Source organism: Anser cygnoides, chromosome 23 (genome assembly GCF_040182565.1).
Source record: "Anser cygnoides isolate HZ-2024a breed goose chromosome 23, Taihu_goose_T2T_genome, whole genome shotgun sequence".
Classification (NCBI taxonomy): domain Eukaryota; kingdom Metazoa; phylum Chordata; class Aves; order Anseriformes; family Anatidae; genus Anser; species Anser cygnoides.
Window position 1 is genome coordinate 5,020,303 of NC_089895.1, and position 22,356 is coordinate 5,042,658.

General features: G+C 60.9%; 1 protein-coding gene across 8 annotated transcripts; it reads left to right on the forward strand.

Annotated features, from left to right (window-relative positions):
* Positions 1-153: 153 nt before the first annotated feature.
* Positions 154-19,798, forward strand: KLHL17 (kelch like family member 17). Of its 8 annotated transcripts, none has more exons than XM_066981997.1 (12): positions 154-255; positions 2,742-2,955; positions 9,008-9,253; positions 9,622-9,743; positions 10,190-10,411; positions 11,225-11,341; positions 11,868-12,081; positions 12,149-12,338; positions 12,517-12,684; positions 13,028-13,116; positions 15,710-15,891; positions 16,460-19,798. In XM_066981997.1, exons 3-12 carry the CDS (start codon positions 9,043-9,045, stop codon positions 17,168-17,170), a joined length of 2,226 nt encoding a protein of 741 aa, XP_066838098.1. In that variant the 5' UTR covers positions 154-255; positions 2,742-2,955; positions 9,008-9,042; the 3' UTR covers positions 17,171-19,798. The 8 variants fall into 8 exon arrangements, with proteins under 8 accessions (XP_066838098.1, XP_066838097.1, XP_013049733.2 ...); XM_013194279.3 differs by lacking the exon at positions 154-255 and adding an exon at positions 3,052-3,227 and having other exon boundaries at positions 573-2,955; XM_066981996.1 differs by lacking the exon at positions 2,742-2,955.
* The last annotated feature ends 2,558 nt before the right edge of the window (positions 19,799-22,356 follow it).

Genomic DNA, 22,356 nt, shown 5'->3' on the forward strand with positions numbered 1-22,356 from the left:
ATGTCTTAACCACGCCCACTGATGCCTTGGCCACGCCCACTGTCGTCTTAGCCACGCCCACCGAAACGGAGCCCCGCCCCCCCCGTGGGCGGAGCCCCCTCCCGGTCCCTCCGCAGCCCGGCGCCGAGCCCCGCCCCCAGCCCCGCCCCCAGCCCCGCCCCCAGCCCCGCCCCGGCGCGGGGCCGGCGCGGGCAGAGCGGAGCCCGCAGCACCGGGCACCGGCACCGGGAGCGCGGCGGGGCCGGACCGGGAGCCGTGAGTAGCACCGGGGGCCGCGGGGAGCGCCGGGACCGGCCCTGCTCCCCCGCACCGGGACCGGGAGGGGTATGGGGGGAGCCCCCCCCCCGGGGCCTGGCGGCGGCGGCTCCGTGCCCAGCCCGCAGCGGCCCCGGGGAACCGGCGGTGGCGGCGGGGCTGGGAGCTGGGGGTAATCCGGTGTGCCCCCGCCGGGTGCAGCCATCCCAGCTGTGCTCCCGGTAACCCACCGGCCTCTCATCACCGGGGGGGGGGGGGGGGTGAAGGGCACCGGGAGAAGCCCGGTACCTCGGGGGAACGGGGGGGGGGGGGGGGAGGCGTCGGGTTTGGGGATTTATTTATTTATTTTTTCCCTCTTGGCCTCTGCGGTGAGCGGCGGGAGCCGTCCTCCCTGCTACGGCATCCCCGGGCCTGGGGCAACCGCCGCTCGGTGCCGGGGTGGGGGGTGGGATTCGGCAGCCCCCCGGTAGTGTTCGGGGGCTGCCCCGCTCCCCGCATGGCCACGGTGCCGTGCGGGGTCAGGAAGGGGCACAAACGGTGGCCCGGCTTTTGGGGGGGGTCTCGGTGTCCCGGGGCAGTCCCCGGGAGGAGGCAGGGTGCTGCCGGGGTGATTCAGCACCGCGGGCATCCCGGGAGCACCGGGAGGGTGCCGGCGGCTGGCGGAGGTGAGCAGAACCATCGGCTGGAGGGAGCCTGGGGCGGGGGGGGGGGGAAGGGAGGAAGGATGGGGACCCCCCGACAGGTTTGTGGCAGCGTTCGGGTCCGTTACGATCCCGATTAGAAGGGGCTCGGGCCCCAGCGGGTATCGCGGCGCTGGTTTTAGGAACGATGGCTGTAAGGAAGGCGAGATGTTGTAGGCAACCTCACGTGCCTTCGGACTCTGGTTCCTCCGTGCTGCACGGACCCCACGTGGGAAGGTTATCCGCTATCTTAATTTTTTTGAGCTCAGGCAGGGTTTTCTTAAAAGTAACCCCGGCCGTCGCTTCTGCTGGCGGACAAGAAGGATGTTCGGAGGAGAACTTGCGCTGCTGGACAAGGACGGGGACATGGAGGTGCTGCAGGCACCCCGGCCCCGGTGTGCTGCCGTGGCACGAAGGCCTGGTGGTTAGGGGCGCTGCAGCCGAGCGATCACCTCCGTGGAAGTTTCCCTCCTGATCCGGGAGCATCCGGTGGAGGTGTCTTCAACGAGGCAGTGTCCTGGGTGTCTTGGGTGTAAAGATGTGAATTTCCTTCCTGAGAGCTCACCAGGCAAGCAGCATCCAAATCAGAGCAGAGCGGGAGCCGGCAGGGGTGACAGTAGCCCAGCCTCTCGGCTTGGTAGTCCAGGATCCGAATGGAGTCGCTCCTTCGTGCCTGGGGTTACCAGGAAGGTCCCTGGTCGTCCCTTCTGTCAGCCGAGGGCAGCTTGGTGGGCGAAGAAACCTCTCTTCCCAGCCCGCCTCGTGCCCTCCGTCCTTGCTGTCCTCAGCACCAGCCTGGGGCTCGAGGAGGCGTGCCCTGAAGGCCGCAGGTCCGCCGAGGGGCCTCTTCTGGTCTTGCTTCGGCGCACTGCAGGCCCAGCAGCCCCAAAATCACACAGCCTGGCTTAAGCCTGAGCTCTGGCTCCTGTATTTTCTCAGGTCCCGTCGCTTTGTCTCCAGCCCCAGAGGCAGGGGAGGCCTCCCCCTTTGTGTCCGGCCCGCAGGCCCCGCTGCCTGCCGTGCAGGGTGCGACCCCTCACGGGCAGGAATTTGAGCTTCTTCGGCTCCAGCTCCCAGCTTCTGGGACCCTGCGTGATGGCCGGTCCTTCACAGCTTCCCCAGCGAGTGGTTTTGGGGAGTTTTCCCTGGTCTCTACCTCAGACCTGACCTGGTTCGGTCAGAGATGGCTCCTCACCCGTGATGGCCGGTCTCCTGGCCTCTCCTGCATCCCCACCTTGCTTCCATCTCTCCCCGGCCCCGCTTTAGGCCGAACGTCCTCTGTCCCCCAAACGCCTGCCCAGGAGGAAGCATTTTGCGGCCCTCTCCCACAAGTGGCAAGGACACGAGGGCTCCAGAGGGCTGCGTCCGGGTGCCCCGAGCTCCGGTCTCGTCTCTGCTCACCTGCCTGAAAAGCGAGGTGGGGACGGAGATGTGCCTCACGGGGGAGGTCAGCAGTGCCACACTGATGGGCAGTGCTTAAGCAGCTGTTAATTAGTGCTCTTTGCTGCCTGGAGACTTGCTCCATGCCCACGTGTGGAGGTGTGACACTGCTTGGGCCGTGAACTAGCACCTGGTCCGACAGCGGCTTCTCTCCCTTTCCTGCTGCGGGGTGCTAGGAAGGGGCAATTAGGACGTTTCCAGCCCTTGGTGGAAGCTGAGGGCTTAGATTTTGTTTGGATTTTGGGATACTTTGCGCTGGGCTGTAGGAACTGCTGCCCGGCCTCGCTGCAGCTGGAGACCTGCGCATTTTGCTGAGCACCTCGAGGCATCTTTACAGTTGACTTTCCGTTTCTTGTTTCTTCCCAGTATGGGAAGCCAAAACTCCTCGGGTCCTGCCCCTCACACCCGATCGCTTGGTGTGACCCAAATGTCAGCACAGACGCCCCTACGTCCCTCAACCGCGCGGTCCTGCTTGGAGCTGCTGCCGTCCCCTCTCTGCAAGACGCCGAAGGCGAAGGCTGCAGTGGGAGCTGTCTGCGGGAGGAGTTGAAGAGGGTGCATGAGAAGGGCGTTTGCCCAGGTAGGCACTAGGCGAGCTGGGCTAAAAACCTTCCTCTTTTAGTTATGGGAATATCCTGGTGCTGAGGTTCTGCCTTGCACCCCCTTCTCTGAGCAGATTTGCTTCTGATGATGAACTGGGATAAACTGGGAGCAACTTGGTGCTGGGTTCCCGGACAAAACGCCCCCGGAGAAATGGGAAGAGAAGCTTCAATGAGAGGAGACCTCCAGCCTTCCGTGTGCACCAGAACCTATTGATTACAGCCCACTGAGCTGCTGAAAGGCACTGACTAGGTCAATGTGCTGAATGCCCTTCTTTGCCTGAAGCCAGCGCTCTGCCTGTGCTGGAGAGCTGGCAATCGTGCGCGCTTCTCCCCTGCCCTCCCCGCCCCCTTGCCAAGGCTCCACATCCTCTCTGGCAGCTTGTCACTTCTCTGCAGATGTCTAGACAGGAGGATTCAGTGCGTGTCAGTTATGCCTAATTCATTAAAAAAAGAAAAGAAAAAAAAAAAACACCCTACCGAGAGCTGGGGATTCTCAGCCCTGCAGACTCAGCGCTGCCTGTGGTGCCCCTGCAGGCCGGCTCTCGGCAGATTTATTCCACCGGTCGCGGGATCCACGGCGTGAGGGTTTGGGGGGACAGGAGGTGGACGCGCGTGTGTGTGCCGACAGCGGGTGCCACAGCCAGCCCCGGAGGGAGAGGAGGGGAGGGTGAAGGGATTGGGATTGATGTGCATGCTCATAGCAGCTGTCTGTCCTTGCGGTTTATCACAGCCCTGCGTTCTGGCCGTGCTCCTGCCCTCCACGGCGCTCATCGGGAGCCGGGAGAGGGGCACGAGGCATCCGAGCCCTCGGTCTGGCTGCCCGAACCCGCCAGCTTCCCCATCGCTGGTCCCTCCCGAGGCAGAGCTGGTGCCAGGAAGGCCAGCTCCTTGCCCCGTTAGGCCGTATTTCCGTCGGTAGTTGCAGTCCTGACCTCCGTGCGGGTTTATTTTGTAGGTATTTACTGCCGTAAATCAATCGCGGCGGCTGGATCCGCAGCTCGGAGCAGCTGGTGCTGAGCCGCCAGGGCCCTCTGCTTCCTCACCATCGTAACGTGGGCTCTGCTGGGCTGAGCACCCGGTTAACCTTGGGTAAAAGGACCGAGCACGAGCTGCTGCGTGCTCGCGGTGTCCGCTCAGGCTCCCGGGACGCAGGCGGAGGGTGGGAGGGAGGACGGAGTGAATTTCTAACCGAGGGCACGGGGGTTTCTGTCTGTGAAGGGACGGCCCTTTTTGGGGACAAGCGCCCAGGTTTAGTGCCTGCTTTGCCTCTCAGCCCCGGGTGTTTGACGACTGGAGGATTTCCAACCCGCTTCGGTTGTGTTTGTTGCAGAGAAGGGAGCGGGGGAGGTGGGCGTGCAGTTATATTCTGTAATCAGCCGCGCCAGGACCTCGGAAAGGAGCAGGAAATTTGGGATACCCGAGTTGGGGCAGGAAGGGCAGGGGGAGTCCGTCTGCTGTAGCTTGTGAAAACAGCCCCGGCGTCTCCGAGGTGCCTGCTGCAAGAGGATTACTGACGCAAAAAATACTGCTAGTCATCCTAAAGCTTCTCTTCAGAGGCTTCAGAGCCACGGAGGGGATTCTCCAAAAGGGCCGGCTCAGCGCGGAGGAGCCCTGCGCCTAACGGGACCTCCACAAAGCCCCGAGGAAGGGGAAAATTTGCCGGCGGGCCGGCAGCGTTCCCAGCTGGATGCCTGGGTGCTGGTCCGTGCCCCCGCGGTGCTCTCACTTTGCGGCAGCACAACGGCAGCTATTGTTACTGCCGGCTCAGCTGGTCGTGTCTTATGACTGCTGAAGGCAAGGAGCAGTCCCCGGGAGCACAGGAGCACATCCTCTCCCTGCTCCGGGAGGGGGGAAGAAGAAGCTGCTTGCGATGCTGTGCACACCCAGGGGTTCCCCGTGCCCCCTTTTTGGGGGTCCCTGATCCCTTTCCCCAAGTTTTACCACGTGCTGGGTGTCTGGGCTCCTTGCTGAGTGCTGCGTGCAGGAGGCTGCTGCTGGGAACAGCCTGGGAGCCCTCTCGGAGGGGCTACAAATAAAAATGCCGGGGGATGGTGTAGGGGAGAGGAGAGTGCACTCGGAAGCACCAATTCTTTCCTTTTTGACCCCGCCGCCAGCTCCTTCCTCCCCAGGGTCCGTGCCCTTGCCCTGGCCCAGGGCGAGCCTTGCTGCGCGTGCCCCAAAGCAGGGCTGTGGGGCTGGTTTCCCAGAAAAGGGGCACGGGGATATCAGGGACAGGGCACCCGTGGGAGGGATGGGTTTGGGCATAAAGTGCGTCAGGCCTTGGGGAATATCACGCCTTAGGGGAGGGTACGGCACCTTGTCCCCAGCACCCGGCCAGCTGCACAGGATGTCTCCTTGCTGGCCCGGCGCGCATAAAATCCCCATCCAGGGCCGCCAACAAAAAGCCTTTCTGCAGGGCCTTCCTGGGGAAAGGGCAGCCTCCGAGCCTCTCCCGGGAGGATGCTCTGTTCCCTGTTTATCGCTCAGCACGCTTCTTTTCACTCTCGGCAAAATATGTTTTTTGTTTTTTTGGTTTTTTTTGTGCGAAGAGAACAGGCCTCCCTTTGGGCAGGGATCATTTGCATTAATTAACGGAGCCGTTATGCACGGCCACGCTCTGTCGCATAGGAGCCAAACAAACGCCTTCTTTTTTTTTTATTTATTTTATTTTTTTTTTAATTCTGTCATAACCTAGGAGTTATTACAAGTCAGCCACCGCATCCGTTACAGCCGCTGCGGAACACGTGCGCCCAGGCCGCCGCGTGCTCCACAAAAGTGGGCTTGTGTTTCCTTCCCCCCGCCGGAGCCCTGGACACTGCCTCGCTGTCTCTCGCGGTCCAGGCGCCGTTCCCCGTTAATTATATCTTCGCCGGGCTCGCAGCCCTTCATTTCCTGGGAACGAGGCTTCACGAGGAAATGAGGAATAGTTAGCGCTGCCGGCGAGGCTGGGAGCTCGGCGAGCAGCGGGAGCAGCGGTGGGGCGTCCTCTCCCTTTTTCCCCCCACCGATTTTTATCCTGGCTGGTTAAAGCAGAGGAGCTCTGACGGGAACGAGCCGTTTCAGAGCAGAAGGAGGACAGGGGCCCTGTGCCCACTGCAAGCCTTAAGCCAGACCCGTGCCAGTGGCGTCCACGTTTTGGGATGGGGACCCTTCCCCACGGTGCCTGCGGGGCACAACCCGTGGAGCAGGGCATCAACTGCCAGCCTGCCTGCTTCAATAACCCTGCAGAGCTCGGCGTTTTTATCATGTAAGGTGGTCCTGGCTGGTGATTTTCTGGCATTTTAAATGCGAGTGTGAGCCTGTGCGGTGCTCCTAGGCACAGCACCTTGCTCGAGGGCCCCCCTGGCACAGCAAATCAGCCTCCTAGGGTTTGTCGTGATTCACCTCTGCGTGCGCTGATGCACGCAGCTGGGAGGCGGGGAGGCTCTGCAGGAGCTGTTTCCCTGTGCAAACGCTAAGGGAGGGACTGTCCCGTGGGCTGGGGATGCTCTTGGGATCCCGGTGGCACTGGGGTGGCTGGGATGGGGTCTCCCTCGGGCGCTGCTCCCTGCTCGGCGCTGCACGGGGCCGCAGGGGCGAGGGGGGCACCGGTGGGGCTTCGCTGAGCCCTTCGGAGGCTCACTGCAGGGAAAGATAACGTCCCCCTTGTCACGGCCTGCATTTGTACTTGCCCAAAGTCACGCAATGACTCAGTGGCAGGGCTGGGAAGAGAGCCCAGGACTTCCGACCCTCCTTGGAAATGCATCTGATGGCTGGAGCTGGAGATGCAGCGGCATCGCGGTGACCTTCAGCCCGCCGTGCCCTCTCTCCCCGCTGCTGGAGCCGCCTCGTGCGCTGCCCTCCAGCCTGCCTGGGGAGGCACAGCGTCCTCGCGAGCCTGCCAGCACGCCGAGCAGCAATCCCAGCTCCCTGCTCGCCTCTCCTCTCCTGCCCTGTGCCCTAGCGGTGCTCGGGGGGGGGGCTCTCGGTTACAGCCGGGGCACCGCTGCCGTAGCGATGGGGAGCAGTGTGCTCGGTGGGGCGTCATCGCACAGAGAATCAGGCTTGCGGCTAGGAAGGGGAATAAAGGAGAAGCGGTGTCTGTTCTCTGCCACTAAACCAGGTCTGGGAAGGGAGCTGCTGAGCCCGGAGAGATGCTGAAGTGCCTTCGTGCAGGCACCTCTCCCCGCGGTGCCCGCGCGCGTTACCCGGCGCAAATGGGGCGCCCCGGGGACGTCGCAGCTTTCTGAAAGCTCAGCTGAGGGGCTCGGGAGGGGAAGGCCAGTTAACGCTTGGGATCTTCTTCCCTTCCAAGGGCACAGCAGCATCCTGCTCTCACTGCTGGGAAGCATTCGCCGTGTGCCCGTGAGTCCTCCTCACTGTCACTGCGATGGGGAATCTCATATCGCACCGATGATGCGCGGAGAAGAGGGCATCGCAGGCCTCCCTCCTGCTCAGAAAAGCTGTTTATTCATCTTTTTCCCTCCCCCAGACTCTAGTACGTGATACAACTGCTATTTAAAAATGAATAGATGGCTGCTTTCGTGGCTGAGCAGGCACAGCGTGGTGGGCTTCTATTTTTAGGCCGAGCGCGGCTGGCGACGTGGAGGTGTCGCGAGGAGCAGGGAGGCGGAGGGGATTCTCTCGCCGCAGGGATGCGGGGGCAGGCGATGAGCGCAGCACGCTGGCTTTCTTCCTCCCAGCTGCCTTTTTTCTCCTGCTGCCTCCCCCGGCTCCCTCCTGCTGCTCTCTTCTTCCCTCCCCGCTCCCCCAGCTCGCCTTTGGGTGCCGCTGGCAGGGAGGCAGCCAAATGCCTTTCGAAACGCAGGCAGGAGCCTAGATGCTCACGGCAGGGAAAGGAGGAAAAAAAAAAGAAACATCTTTGCACAAATAAATGCCCTTGTTTAGGCATTTTTTTGTTTTCTGAGAGCTCAGCAAGCTCACGCTGCTGCTCCCCGCGTGCCCAGAGGCGTGCGCACAGGCTGAGCTCTGCATCGGGTCCTGGCCGCTCGGTCGGTGTCTCTGTCCTTTGCTGTCTGTCCGTCCCGTCCTCCTCGTCAAACAAGCACTGCCTGAAGCCCAGGGCCAGCTGCTGGAAGGACAACATCAGCCGGGGATGGTGCAGGGGGGCTCGGGGCTCTGCTTTGCCCCCGCTGCCCATTGGGACCGGAGCTGCGGCAGGATGGTCCGGGGCAGCCTTGGGGTTGGATGTGCCTGGTTAGAGGACACGTGGCGGGAGCGAGACCGGCATGTTAAAGCGTGTGTCCCCTGTTCCCGTAAAGGAAAGCTCAGTCTTTGTCCCAAAAGAGGCTTGAAATATAAAAAAGAGAGAACTGAACCCCAAATCTGCAGGGCTCTGTGCTGGGGCTGTGCCGCTCTGTGCTGCGATTGCCTTTGCCCTCTGCCTCGTCCTCCTGAATTGTTTTTGGGCAGCTCTTTGGGCTTACCTTCTGAAGGCAGATGCTGTGCAAACCTCCTGGCGTCTTCTGGAAGCAGGAAGAGATCAAGCACCGCTCAGAGGGCTGTGGTCCGTAATGCCCCCCTTGCATCTGGGACCGCGGCATTCCCTGGTTGTTACTTGTTCAGTCTGACCCAGGTTGTCGTGTTCGCTGTCTCGAGTGGCTTATTTAAAATGCGCTTGATCAACGCAAGGCTGGCAAGCCCTGGTGGCACTTCTGAGATCAGTGCTGCTGATGGGACGGAGATGCACACGGTCAGGCTGATTTGGAGGCGGTGTAGCTTCGTGGAAACCCAGCGGGATCACAAACACAGAGCAGTGCCCTCCTGGAGGCGGGGAGGAGGATATTGATCCAGAGATGAGCCCAGCAGGGAAGCGGTGGGTGTCAGCACTGCCACAGAGCAGCGAAGAGCCTCAGCGTCACCTTGCACAACTCGTGTCCCTCCAGGGACCGTCCCCTCCCCATTGCTCAGGAGCAGGGTGCTGTTTCCCTGCCAAGAGCTGGTCTTGCTTGGGGTCTTTGAGGAGGGACCCATGGGAATCGTCAGGGTCTAGAGCTGTTCTGGGTAATGCTTTGTTTCTCCCCCCATCAGCGACACCGAGAAGGGAGATCCCACCACCCGCAGCCATGGAAGGCGGCGTGCAGCTCCTCAACCGCGACGGCCACAGCATCTCGCACAACTCCAAGCGGCACTACCACGACGCCTTCGTGTGCATGAACCGCATGCGGCAGCGCGGGCTGCTCTGCGACATCGTGCTGCACGTGGGCACCAAGGAGATCAAGGCCCACAAGGTGGTGCTGGCGTCCTGCAGCCCGTACTTCCACGCCATGTTCACAAGCAAGTAGTCTTCCTCTCTTCTCCGTGGCACGGTATCCCAGCTCTTCAAACCATCTGTTTTCCACAATCCCCTTCCCTTTCTGCCCTGCTCCTGCCTTGTGGAAGGATGATGCCTGTGTATCATCTCGGTGAGCAAGTGCATTCCTCATTTGGCTCCCTTCCGTGCAGCGGTTTGCCCGTAATCCCCTTCCCAGGTACCTTGATGCCCATCCTGCAGACGTGGACCCCGTTCCCTGCTGCTTCTCCCCGCGGAGAAGTGGGCAGGAGACCTTCCGTGGCCGTGATGCCGGGCTGTGGATGTGGCTTGTTCCATATACAGCCAAGTCCGCTCCCTCCCGCTGAGGGACTTTGTTCGTGTGTTGCCCCAGATGAGATGAGTGAGAGCCGCCAGACCCACGTCACGCTGCACGACATCGACCCGCAGGCCCTGGAGCAGCTGGTGCAGTACGCTTACACGGCTGAGATCGTGGTGGGCGAGGGCAACGTGCAGGTAGGAGCCTCCCCAAATCCACCCTCTCCACAAAGCTTGTTTGAGGCTTACCTCTTGGGGATCTTCTCGCCCTCTGCTTGGGACTTTCAGCTGTCGTTCTGTGATGCCACCCGCGTTCAGCAGTGGTCAGGGAGTTCCTCTGCCCTCCTGAGCCCAGAGATGGGGTTTCTGCAACTGCTTCCTTAAAGCAATATGGCAACGGGCAGCTCTAGCCCCGAGCATCTGCCATTCTCCTGCCATTTCCTATCCCTCTGGGGTATCGTGGGTGTCCTTCTTGGCTCTTCTTAAACTCAGTCCTGTTGGAAACAGAGAATACTCTGTCCTCTATGTGCTTGTGTGCATGCTCAGTAAACCTGTTCTGCCATTGACCTGCAGTGGGACAAGGGTGAAAATGGTGTTTCCTTGCCCTGGAAACTCCCTTTTTCCCCATTCTTTTCCACTGCCAGACACTTCTTCCCGCTGCCAGCCTGCTTCAGCTCAATGGTGTGCGGGATGCTTGCTGCAAGTTCCTCCTGAGCCAGCTCGACCCATCCAACTGCCTGGGGATCCGGGGCTTTGCCGACACGCACTCCTGCAGCGACCTCCTCAAGTCTGCCCACAAGTACGTCCTCCAGCACTTCGTGGAGGTGTCCAAGACAGAGGAGTTCATGTTGCTGCCCCTCAAACAGGTGAGGTCCTGCTGGAGACGTGAAGGTGCGGGCCTGGCGAGGCTTTTCTTGCTCTGTCCTGGAAGGCACAGCCAGGAGCCCGAGGGGCCCACAGAGAGGGGACAGGGGTTTGGCGGGGAAATGTAGCCAGAATCCGTGCTTTGGTCCCTTCTGTTTGATGGGGAAACGATACGTGGAGGAGTGCTGTCAGAGAGCGAGCTTAATCCCCTGTGAAATAGGGATGGGAGGCTAGCAGGGAGGATAATTGCTGGTGCTGCTGCTCGCCACGTGAGCTCTGGGTGCGCTGCCCTCTGCCCGGGAGCACAAGGGGCACATCTCCCTCTGTCCGTCCTCGGGGCAGAGGGGAGGGAGCATTTCTCCACCTGCTCCAGCTCTGTCATCCTTTGGCAGGCGAAGCGAGCCTGCTGGGAACAGCCAGGGCACCTGGCTCCCTCCCATGAAATATTGAAGGGCCGCGTGCGGGCAGAGTCGTCTGCCTGAGCTCGCTGATGCTTATTGGAAGTGTCAGGCACTGCAGCAGCTTCAGACACAGGAACGGGGGGGGAACGAGCCAAGGAGGGTGGCCGAGGGCAGAGCTGGCTCCGCACCCGTGCTGCAAGGAGGGGGAGCTGCACCCGCCTGCCAGCGGGGACCCAGCTGCCCTGCGGATCCTTCCTCCAGTGGCCGTGCACCCCTCGGCCACCAGCACCTGCGGGAGGCTGCTCTCTGCCCCTGCCAGCGCTGTTCCGCTGGCCGCTCGCCTGCCTGTGGGGATAAATCCCTTGCTCCTGCGCTGCGCCAGCTGACACCTGCCTTTTCCGTCCCTCTCTGCAGGTGCTGGACCTCATTTCCAGTGACAGCCTCAACGTGCCGTCGGAGGAGGAGGTGTACCGGGCTGTGCTCAGCTGGGTCAAGCACGATGTGGACAGCAGAAGGCAGCACGTCCCCAGGGTGAGGGAGTCTGCTGGGTTCAACCCGCCAGCTCCCAGCGTCTGTCGGGGTGGGAACGCGGCTGGAGGACGCTGCGGGGTGGCCGGAGGGCAGGGTGGCCCCGGCACCGGGCAGGGTGTGGGCAGCAGAGGGGGGTCAGCCCCGCCTGCAGACTTCGTGAGCTTTCCCACGCGTTCTCAAACAAGAATCTCAGGCAAACGTAATCAGAGACTTCTTTCAACTCGTGCCTGTGTCTCTGCACCTTGGAGCCTCCCGCCATGGGCACGCTGGGTGCGGGAGGGCTCCGCAGCCCCATGGCGAGGATCACTGCTCACAGGATGAGTGCTGGAAGAGGATGAGGGACGTGTCCCGCTGGGCTGAGGGCTCCTAGCCCTGCAGGGGCATGAAGGCAGAATTGCTGGCTTTGTCACCAGCTGCCTGTTCTGCCAAGCGAGCAGGATGCCAGGGTTTTGTAGGGGTGGCATGGGGGCTACAGTAGCCAAATCCTTCCCGCCCCGCTGATGGGATGTGACCCCTCTCCCTTCAGCTCATGAAGTGCGTGCGGCTGCCCTTGCTGAGCCGCGACTTCCTGATGAGCAACGTGGACACGGAGCTGCTGGTGCGGCACCACTCGGAGTGCAAGGACCTGCTGATCGAAGCCCTCAAGTACCACCTCATGCCGGAGCAGCGAGGGGTCCTCAGCAACAGCAGGACGAGGCCACGGCGCTGCGAGGGGGCCAGCACCGTGCTGTTCGCTGTGGGTAAGGCACCACCGGGGAGGGGATCGCCCCTTCCGCGCGCGGATAGCCGTGCAAACCCGCTTCCCAGGGCCTTGGGACTGTTGTGTGCTCTGCTTTGCCGTCCCGTGCGCAGGTGGGGGGAGCCTGTTCGCCATCCACGGGGACTGCGAGGCCTACGACACGCGGACGGACCGGTGGCACATGGTGGCCTCCATGTCGACGCGCAGGGCCAGGGTCGGCGTGGCTGCCATCGGGAACAAGCTGTACGCCGTGGGCGGGTAAGGAGGGCGGGGGGACAAGGAGGGGGCTGTCACCACCTCTGCACAGAGCCGTCTGTGCTCTCAGCTTTGGAGGAAGCTGGGGTGGTGACGGGGATCCAGGCCCTGGGTTTCTCCAGCGCACACCCAGGCTTCCCAGCCTCTCACACGTCCTCTGTTTTTTTTTTTCCCCCTCCAGTTACGACGGGACCTCTGATCTGGCCACGGTGGAGTCCTACGACCCCGTCACCAATTCCTGGCAGCCCGAGGTGTCCATGGGCACCAGGAGGAGCTGCCTGGGCGTAGCGGCGCTTCACGGGCTTCTCTATGCTGCTGGGGGGTACGACGGGGCCTCGTGCCTGAACAGGTAGGGGATCGCCCTGCTGCGGGCTCCTCCGTTGCTCTTGCATGCACTGTCCGTGGCGCTGGGTGCCTGGGGAGCCCCCACTGTCTGCTCCTGACAGAAAGCCTGGCCCTGGCGTAGATTTCTTGCAATCCAGCTCTGCCTTCCAGTGCCTTTGGCCCAGGGGAAAAGCACCCCGTAGCCTTCTGCCACCACAGCCCGTGACCTTTGTTAGTTCTCCCCTCCGTTTTCCCCCTCCCTTTTTCCCAAGCTTTCTGGGGAGCTGCCCACGAGGCTGTGTCAAGGGGCTTTGACCCGGGCTTTGCCAGCGTCACACCTTGTGTTCCTGTGTCCCTGCCTGCTGCAGCGCAGAGCGGTACGACCCTCTGACAGGCACCTGGACATCCATCGCTGCCATGAGCACCAGGAGACGCTACGTCCGGGTGGCGACGCTAGGTGGGTGACGGCACGAGGACCTGGCTTCTGTGCAGACCGTCTCTTGCGTTTCTGGGTGGTTCCTTTTGATGTTCTTCTGTTCTAGTCGCTGCCTCGCCTTCCGCAGGTTCCCTGGCTGCGGGTGCGGGTAACCCAGCCGTCCCTCTGCTATGTCCTGACGCGCTCCCTGCCTTTGCCTTCCTCCTCAGCCTCCCTCGTAGCTGGGTTCCAGCACGTTCTGGCAGCTCCCCAGGGGACCCAGTGCCCCCACGACTTGTTCCTCGGCTCCTTTGTGCTCACTTCTGGCTTGGAGCACGAGGGCTGGCTGCGGACGATCCCCCATCCCTCGAAGGGAAGAGGACACCTTATGGGTTTTCCCTTTTGACAAGGGGGCAGTTCCCTTACTGACGATCCAAGCAGTAGCGCGGGGTCAAACCTGTCTCTGCTGGGGGTGCCACGCCACGATGTCTCATGACTCGGCCGAGTGACTTCTGTCCTTAGGGAGGATGTAGTGGGAGAAGCGGCCACCTCATTACTTCGTGCAGCTCTGGGGTTAATGCAAATATGACTCCCCCCCTGAGCTGGACCCCCCGTGGGGATGCCAGGGCAGCACTCTGCTCCCCTTTATCCCAGCATCTGCTGCGAGGCGTCCCCTGGCACCTCTCCCCTGACTCGTTCCCTGCTTCCAGCTCTCGGTGCTGACTCAGAGGTTCCCTCCCCTCCATCACCGGCTCGCACGCCGCCGGCCACGGCCTTTATTGGCTTTCCCCTGCTCCAGCCTCCGCTGCTAAAAATATCCCGTGGCTCTGGCGGGGAGCGCTCGCAGCTCCCCTAACGAGGAGCTCGGGAAGCAGCAGGCGGACGAGCTCTTTGGGAAGCTTGCGGCGGGGCTGAGAGATTGCCCGATGAATATTTCACAGGGCTCCGTGCCGCAGGGCAGGGGGGAGCCGTGCGAGCCCCCTGGGGAGCGGGGGGCACCCATGGGGGCACCCCACGCGGCGTTTGTGGGGGATTATGCGGGGACCGGGGGGCTTCAGCTGATTCCTGCGTGTGTCTGACTGTCTTTGCAGAAGGCAACCTCTATGCTGTTGGGGGATATGACAGCTCGTCCCACTTAGCCACGGTAGAAAAGTATGAGCCCCAGGTAAATCCGAGAGAAAGCGTGCCTGGCAACCTCTTTTCTTTCTCCCCTCGTGGTGGGTGTCTGACGGGGCCCTGCAGAAAGAGAAGGGCCACACGGGCTGCTGGAGGATGTAGTAGAAGGCGAGAGATCTGCTGCGCGTGGTTTTGGAGCAGATGGTTGCTGTAGTTTAAGATGTGACCACGTCCTAGCAAAGTATTGCAGCGAGAGGGGAGCAGAAGGGGTGCCCAGCTGAACCCGGGCAGCACAGACCTGCCCGCCTCCTTGGCGGCACGTCCCCGTGCGCAGCCGTGAAATGGGGCAGTAGCAACCCCTCGTCCAGCTCTTCCGCAGGGGCAGAGCATCCGTGGGGGCAGCCCAGAGCAAATGAGCCTGCACCCACCTCTGAGATCTCTCTTTGAGGTTTTTAACCACCAGATCCCTCCATATCCTCGGTGCCTGTAGGCCAGCTCGAATTCTCTAGGAAGAGCAGTTCTTGTTCACGTCTCCCACCTTCCAGCCCGAGGTGTTTGCTGCGTGCTCACCCAGGGCACGTAGCAGGGATCGCAGTCGGCTGGGGACACGTGCTGGGTCTGGGGGCTCACAGCTCCGTTACAGCAGGCTGCAGAGCTGCAAAAAGATCAAAGGGAAGGTCCTGGAGGTTTTCTGTGAGCCGTAAAGCCACAGCCGCGCCTCGTAGAGGTTTGAAATAGCCACAGCTCCGTCCCCGCGCCTGGGTCGGCTGTGACATGCCTGGTGGCCTGGCACAGGGCTCTGCTCGGGGGGTGGCAGGGCTCCTGCCGGCTGGGGCTGTGCTTTCCCGAGCCTGTCGGCAGAGGTCTCTCCTGGGGCCTCGCTCTTCTTCCTGCTGGAGATTTGTTTCATTTGCAAACTCTGGGTTTGTTTGATAGCTCCTCTGGAGCCGCAGGAATGTCCCAGAACCCTGCGCTCACAGTCCTCCCAGGTGCTTAGCTGGGAGAGGGGGAGAAAAACCTTCCCCCTGGGAGCTGTGAATAGCGATTAATTTGCCTCTCTCCTTCAGCAGGAGCAAACCAAACCCGTGCAGCGGAGATCTCCACTCTCCATCGTCCCATGGCATCTCTGCGATGCCCCCAGAATGGTTTTTGCAAGGGGAGGCTCACGGTTAGCTTGCAGCTCGTGCGGGCGGCGTGCTCTTGTCTGCCCGCCGCCGAGCTGGAGAGCCGGCTTGGCCCCGTGGGGCTGGGGCTGAGACGGCAGCCAGCGGTGCTGCAATCCAGTGCTGCTGCCGGGGCTGTGCGAGCAGCTCGTGGCCTCTGCTCCAAATAGCAGTGCTGGGAGGGCTGCTCCTCGCTCGCCCGTTGCCCTGGCCTCTTTGGATGAAGGGGAAAGAGCTGGGGTCCTGCCAAAAGCGTTTTCTGCGGGGAGGGCTGTTAGCTCAGCATGGGTAGAGCAGGGGGTGAGGGGAAGATGACTCGTACCGGTGGCTCACGAGCAAACATTTCCCCCTCCCAGATCAACACCTGGACGCCCATTGCCAACATGCTGAGCCGCCGGAGCAGCGCAGGGGTGGCCGTGCTGGAGGGGATGCTCTACGTGGCCGGCGGCAACGACGGGACCAGCTGCCTGAACTCCGTGGAGCGCTACAACCCCAAAACCAACACGTGGGAGAGCGTGGCGCCCATGAACATCCGCAGGTAAGGAGCTCGGGGCCAGGAGCTCGTCCCTCCGAGAGCTTTGCCGCACTTGGCACGGCGAGCGGCGCGCCGCAGAGCGTGCCCCAGGGGCTGGCCGGCCCTGCAGCTGGCTGGCTCCGTGCTTGCTGCACAAAGGCAACCCCCACGTCCTGCTGCTCTGCGGGGGATTTAGGGGTGTGCGTGTGTGCCAGGAGGGACATTCTGCAGCGGGCATTGTCTGCTGAGGGATTTATTCCCGGCTCTCTGCATGGCTGTACAGATTCAGGTGGTGCAGCTGGCTGAGGCCACGTAGATGTCGCTTGGCTGCGGGAGGATTTTAGGCTTGGAGGTCCAAGAATTTTAGGCTCCTGTTATTTAGAAATGGCACTTCTGCAGTGGGAATTGGATATGGGAGTGAGGGGAAAGACTCAAAGCTCTGCACTTCTCTCTGCCATGAGCGCACAGTTTCTTTTCATGGGGCGTTTGTGAGGCCGGGCACCCCCTTTTGTGGGGTGGCAGAGCTCCCCCGCACCCCGCGTGTGCTGCGCTGGAGCCTCACACCCCTGTGGTCTCTGCACGGTCCTTCCAGGAGCACCCACGACCTGGTGGCCATGGACGGCTGGCTGTACGCCGTGGGTGGCAACGACGGGAGCTCCAGCCTGAACTCCATCGAGAAGTACAACCCGCGCACCAACAAGTGGGTGGCAGCCTCCTGCATGTTCACCCGCCGGAGCAGCGTGGGGGTGGCGGTGCTGGAACTGCTCAACTTCCCACCCCCTTCCTCGCCCACCCTCTCGGTGTCTTCGACGAGCCTTTGACAAAGGATCAGGACCTGCCCTACCTCAAGGGGACAGGGGCGCCTGGCGGAGCACCCGGCCGCCGTGGCCCGCCCCGCGGGGCAGCCGGTCGTTATAGGAGGAGAGCGAAGGCACCGGGTGCCACCTCCAGCCCCGGCACCCCCAGGGACCCCGGAGCCATCCCCGCTCTCGGTGCACGCACGGGACCCTCACGGCGCTCAGAAATGTGCTTCCCGGGGGAGCACCCTCCTTCCGGGGGGCGAGGAGAGGGGGTGCTCTCCGCCCCGTCCACAGACTCATCTCACCGCCCTCCCGAGGGGTGTGTATTTTCCTTTGGGGAGGGGAATCTCGAAACCATTGCTGCTTCTCGGATTCAGACGATCCGGCCGGTGCCGCACGGGCGAGCACAGCCAGCCGTGGAGGCTCCCCAGAGTCCCGTGGGGTGCCAGAGGCGGGCGGCGCTCCTCCCAGGGCCACGGCCGGGTGTGCAAGCGCTCCTCTGAATGTCACTGTAGCCAAACTCTTTACCAAGCCTATCGTGCACTGTTAAAGACTCTGAGGCCACCGCATGGTTCTCAATGGTGTCTAATTGATGCCTTAAAATAAACGACTGAAGCCCAGCTGAGGGACAGGGCCCGGAGGAGGCGAAGTTTGGAGACAAAGCTGGATGCAGCATCCAGATCCCTCGGTGTTTCCAGGCTCAGCTGGCCCAACCTCATTCCCAAGGATCCCAACTGCCCGTCCCTTTGGGACGGCCCCAGACGGGTGGGTTGGACTTGTTTGCATCGTGCCCAGGTCGATGGCCCGGGTTCAAGCGGCCGCGTGGCTGCCTGCTCCCCGCACGTGCTCCTGGTGCACGGTCTGGTGGGAACAGATCGGCCTGGCTGCTGCTCCCCTCTCTGCAAAGCAGGTTCCGGGTTCGTGGGGAGGGTCTCGGTTCTTGAAGGAGAACGGTCCGGCCTTCTGAACGAGGAGGGTTGCCTGGTGTTACTTTTTTTGGGTGTTAATTTTTCACCTTTTTTTAATTTGAGTGCCAGTATTTTAATTTTAATTACTTCATATCCTTTTATTTTTACGCTCTCCCGGTATTCCCCATCCCATCTGCTTTTAAGGCAGCAGAAGGGATGCAATTACTTTTCTTAATTGTTGATGAGATGATGACTGTGTCCTGGAAGACGTTCTCTAAAGACGTGTGGGTGTGTGTGCATGTGTGAGATACCATATGTACAGCGAAAGCAGCATGGAAGGGACCATGTGCAATTAGCAACTCCCTGGCAATTAAGCAGCCACTTTAACTAAAGGTTGAATAAATTAGCCCTGCAAATCACAAGCCTGTCCTTCCAGACCCGCCTGTGCCGTGGGACCTCCTGGGTGGTTGCTTAGGGTGCGATTTCGACGCGTGTGCTGCAGGGTGTGCGCGTTACGGGGGAGAGACTCAACCCCTGGTACCTCAGCGGTGCTCGCATGGGGCACTGGAACATGCTCCGGCTGTTTGTTTGTTTTAGACTTAATGCCTTTACCCGCGTGCCCCCGCTCCTTCTTGTTCCCCGTTTACAGAACTCACAGCTCACTTGTGGTGGTGTCTGGCCTAAGTTTTCAAGCGGCGTGGGATTTCCTGCTTTCTCTTCTCCTTGGGGTGGAAAGAGAGCTTGAGACTCCCCAACTTAAGGCGATTTGTCCCGCGATCTGATTTCTCCTGGACAGGTGCCTGCATGTTTTACAAGCCCATTTACAGTGCCTAAAGTTGGACACCTGAAATTACCAGCTGCTCCTGAAAATCCAGACTGCTTCTCCCCCTGGCCTCTCCCCCAAGACAGTCTGGGCTTCTCGGGCTGAGGAGGACGTTTTGTTTCTCAGAACAGAATCGAAATCCGCCTTTTGTTCCCCTGCCACTTCCCAAGACTCTGCTGGAGCCAGCCCCAGCTCAGCAGCTCTCCCCTTCCTGGAGATTTGCACCCTGCAAGTGGCCAGGAGGCTCTCGCAGGTTGCCTCTTGGGCAGCACGGCGGTAGGGCTGCCAAAAGCGGTGGCATTAATCTGCTTTGTGTGCAGTGACGATGAACTAGTGAAATCCGCATTGGTGTGCGTGCGAGTGTGCGTGAGAGAGGCCTCGATCCTTTTCTTCCCGTTCCTGTAAGCAACATCAGGATTTTAGTCTTTTGCTGGGCTCGTTTCAGCCAGCGCATTCGAGGTGCCCTGGGCTTTAGGGTCCCCTATACAGGAGGGTCAGCCTGAAAGCCTCACGGTAGTCTCAGAAAGGGGCTGATGCTGGGACGCTGAGGCCAGCGTAAGGAATGGGATAAGGAGAGCTGCAATCCTTTGCAATTTACGCTAGAAAAGGTGTGCAATGCTGCCCTGCCTCCTGAGGGTCAGGGAAAGGGGCAGCGTGACTCCCGTCACCCTCCAGTTGGGTCCTGAGCAATACCACCCCGGAGCCTGCTGCGCCGGACCCTGGGGAGGAGGGAGCCTTTTGTGTCTGATGTCCTAACTATGCAGGTGCTCACGGCTTTCCCCTAACGGGAAACGGAGGAAGGAAAGGGCGAAATCGTTCCCCAGCAGCTTGCGGGGGTCCAGAGCACCCCAACCCACACTGTGTGGACACGAGGTGTCAGCATCTGCCCCGGGGCGATCCCGGGGCTGGAATTGGTGCTGCACACCCCTTGCCTCGGCGGGGATGTGCGTCTGTGTGTGTGTGTGTCCGTCTGTGCGTAGTACCCTGTCCGAGCCGGGAGGAGAACCGTCCCGACCCTCTGCCGGTTTTACTTCAGTGGTGTCTCGCCCCAAACGTCCCTCGTGCCATTTCCCACGTGAGTTTCCCCCGGCTGAGGGGCGGCTCCGGGCTGGGTGTGTTGATGTGCTTCACCCACCGACCCCCCCTCGGGTGTTGCAGGGGGATGGCCGGGGTGGTCGGAGCCCCGACCCCACACGGGGCAGGGGTTTGCTCGGCCACCCCGGTGGGCAGACCCCGTCTAGCCATGTCAACCCGTCGTCACTTTGATTTCTCTGTAAGTTATCTGACTTATTTATGTGGAACTCTGTTTCTCTGAATTTTTTGCACTACATGGGACTGGGGAGGGGATACAAGCAATACGAGCCAACATGTACAATAAAGATGTTTTCTTGAATACAGGATCCTGTCTTCTGCATCCGTTCTTCTCCCTTCCCTGGCCCCGCGAGCACGGAGACAGGTAGCATTGCCCCGTGCAGAGGGTGCAGGGCTGGGACTGTCCTCCCCCCAGCAAAACCAAGGCAAAGATGCTGGCGGTGCTGGAGCCCGCTGGGAAAAGCCCGGCCCGAGGCACGGGGGCTTTAAAAGACAGACTGATTTACACCCCTCTCTGCCTTTAAATTCCACTTGGGGCTCCCCAGGAGTCCCGATCTCCAGCGCTGCTGACAGCTTTCCCCTGCGGTGGAAATGAAAACCGGCCGAGAGCCACCCTCCCTTACCTCCAGCTGTCTCACGCCGCCTGCCCGGGGGGCAGGAGCTGCTGCCTGGCCCCATGCGGGCGGCGGGGAAGGCTCAGATCTGCCTCCACGAGCTGCTGCCACTCACTGCTGGCTAGGGGGGGGAAAATGCCAAACCCATTTCATGGCAGCCTGAGGAGTTGGGGGGGTGAAAAGGGCAAGGAGAAGCTGCGTGGCAAGGGGTAACCACATCCCGTGGGGGCCCGGAGGGGAATTTTCCCATGCGCGCGTGAGCCTACCCCTGCAGCAAAGCCCCGACGGTGCACAGCGGCCGCAGCACGCCTGGCTGCTGCCCTGCCCTCCTCCCCACCACTCTCTAGGCTCAGTCCTGGGCTTCTATAAATAACTGCGGTGCTGCAAAAGGCTGGAGCCCGGCTGCTTCTGCCCCTCCTGGGAGCAGAGCCCCGGGGGTTCGGGGAGCCGCCGGCCCCGTGCGCCCAGCGGGACGGGTGGCAGCAGGAGGGGGGGCAGCTGTAGGGTTTAGAGCTGTAAGGTTTGGAGCTGTAAGGTTTGGAGCTGTAAGGTTTGGAGCTGTAAGGTTTGGAGCTGTAAGGTTTTCTTTAGAGCAAACACGCCAGGGGGGAACGGCACGTTGCTGGTCACAGCGCCGATCGCGTTAGGCACGGCTCTTAGGAGGAATCCTAGTTTTTCCTGAAAAAAACACCAGTTGTTGCTGCTGGCTGTGATTCTGGGGGGCTGCCAGCAGTCACTGGGATGTGGCTTTGCTGTTGGAGAGGGAAGGGGACTTGCAGAAGTGCCCCTGCATAAAACGTTGGGGTTTTCTGGCAGGGGTCCCCAGAGGGATGCCCGGCTGCTTTGCCCAGCCGTGAAGGGTTAATGAACTCTGCAAGGAAGAGGCTGTTTTGAAAGTCAGCCGTGTGGAGGCCTTTGACAGGTTTTATGGCATGTCTGTTATCAGCGCCTGGCTGTACGACCGGCTCCGTGGGGCTGCGCTGCGTTTGTCCCCGCGGGGCTCCTCCGGCTCCCAGACGGGGCAGATGCAGAGCCCAACAAGCCCGGTGTGTCTGCAAGGTTTCACCTAGCAAACCCCACAGGACTCAGGCAGGTCTAGGAAAACATCCTCGGCCAGTTTTTGAAACCCCTTGTCCGAGGATCTCCCAGTCTGGGAGCTGCCCCAGCGAGAAATGACCTTTCCTGTTTAAAATACGCACGCTTTGGGTTAACCTTGTCCAGCTCCTCTGTCCCAGCATCGTTTCTTTTCGCCTCCTTGCCAGCTGCTTGCTGCGGGGCTGCTCCCCACAACAAGACGGAGCTGCTGGGCTGTCCCTCGGAGCAGCGGGGTGACAAATCTGCCCCCTGACAAACCCATAATTACGGGATCGGGCACCTTTACCCCCTGAGACGTTGCTGTCCCCGTCGGCTTCTTCCACTCCTGGCCGATGCCGTGGTCCTGCAAGACTCCCCGCAAGCAGACAGCGGCGATCCCAAAACCTTTCCTGCTCAGGGCTTGCAAAACTCACATGTGAATTCCCTGCGTGTTTTGTGCTTGCCTTTTTCACACGCACCTGCAGCACCAGGGGAGGAAAAAAGTTTCGTCGCTTGCTCTGACTGCGCTGCCTGGCTTTCCTCAATCCCTAAAACAGAAATATTTATTCTGCAGCTACCTTCTGCATTCCCATTGACGGCTCGCTATTAGCGTGACCACTTCCACGCAGCAAGGGGCTCACACCACAGTCAGGAAGCTCTGTCTGGATCCTTTTGAAGTGTTTCTTCTAAAAGTAACCCTGTAGTTTTGCTTATCATACACGTCTCCGTTTGGGATTCGCTTCCTTTGCCAATTTTCCATAATTCCTAGATTTTAACGTGTGTGTAACTTCAATATATATATTAGCTTTCCCACATTTATTTATTTTTCTGCTGTTAGTTATACTTCGAATCTATTACCGTATTTTTCTACCATGTGTTTCACTTCAAATCTAATCCAGGCTGCCCCTTTCCAGCTCATACAACCGTCCCGAGCTGCAGCCTCCTGAACACCCTAAGCAATAATCGTCGATATTTTCTTCCTGCTCCTTTTTTCCTTTTTTTTTTTCCCAGCCGAACCAAGCGGTGATTTATTCCCTTTAGGAAAAACGCTCCCGAGGAGCTCCTTAGGGGCTCCAGCCTCGTCCCGTCTGCCGAGCTTCGGTCTCCCCATGCCTCCTGGGAGCAGTGCCCATGCGTGCCAGGGCATCCATCCCTGCGGGTGCCGCGGTGCGCACGGG

Coding starts and splice junctions, on each gene's coding strand:
- KLHL17 (XM_066981995.1), top strand. CDS start 8,773: ATGAGCCCAGCAGGGAAGCGGTGGGTGTCAGCACTGCCACAGAGCAGC. Junction 10,412..11,224: donor TGTTGCTGCCCCTCAAACAG/GTGAGGTCCTGC, acceptor CCCTCTCTGCAG/GTGCTGGACCTCATTTCCAG. Junction 15,892..16,459: donor GCGCCCATGAACATCCGCAG/GTAAGGAGCTCG, acceptor CGGTCCTTCCAG/GAGCACCCACGACCTGGTGG.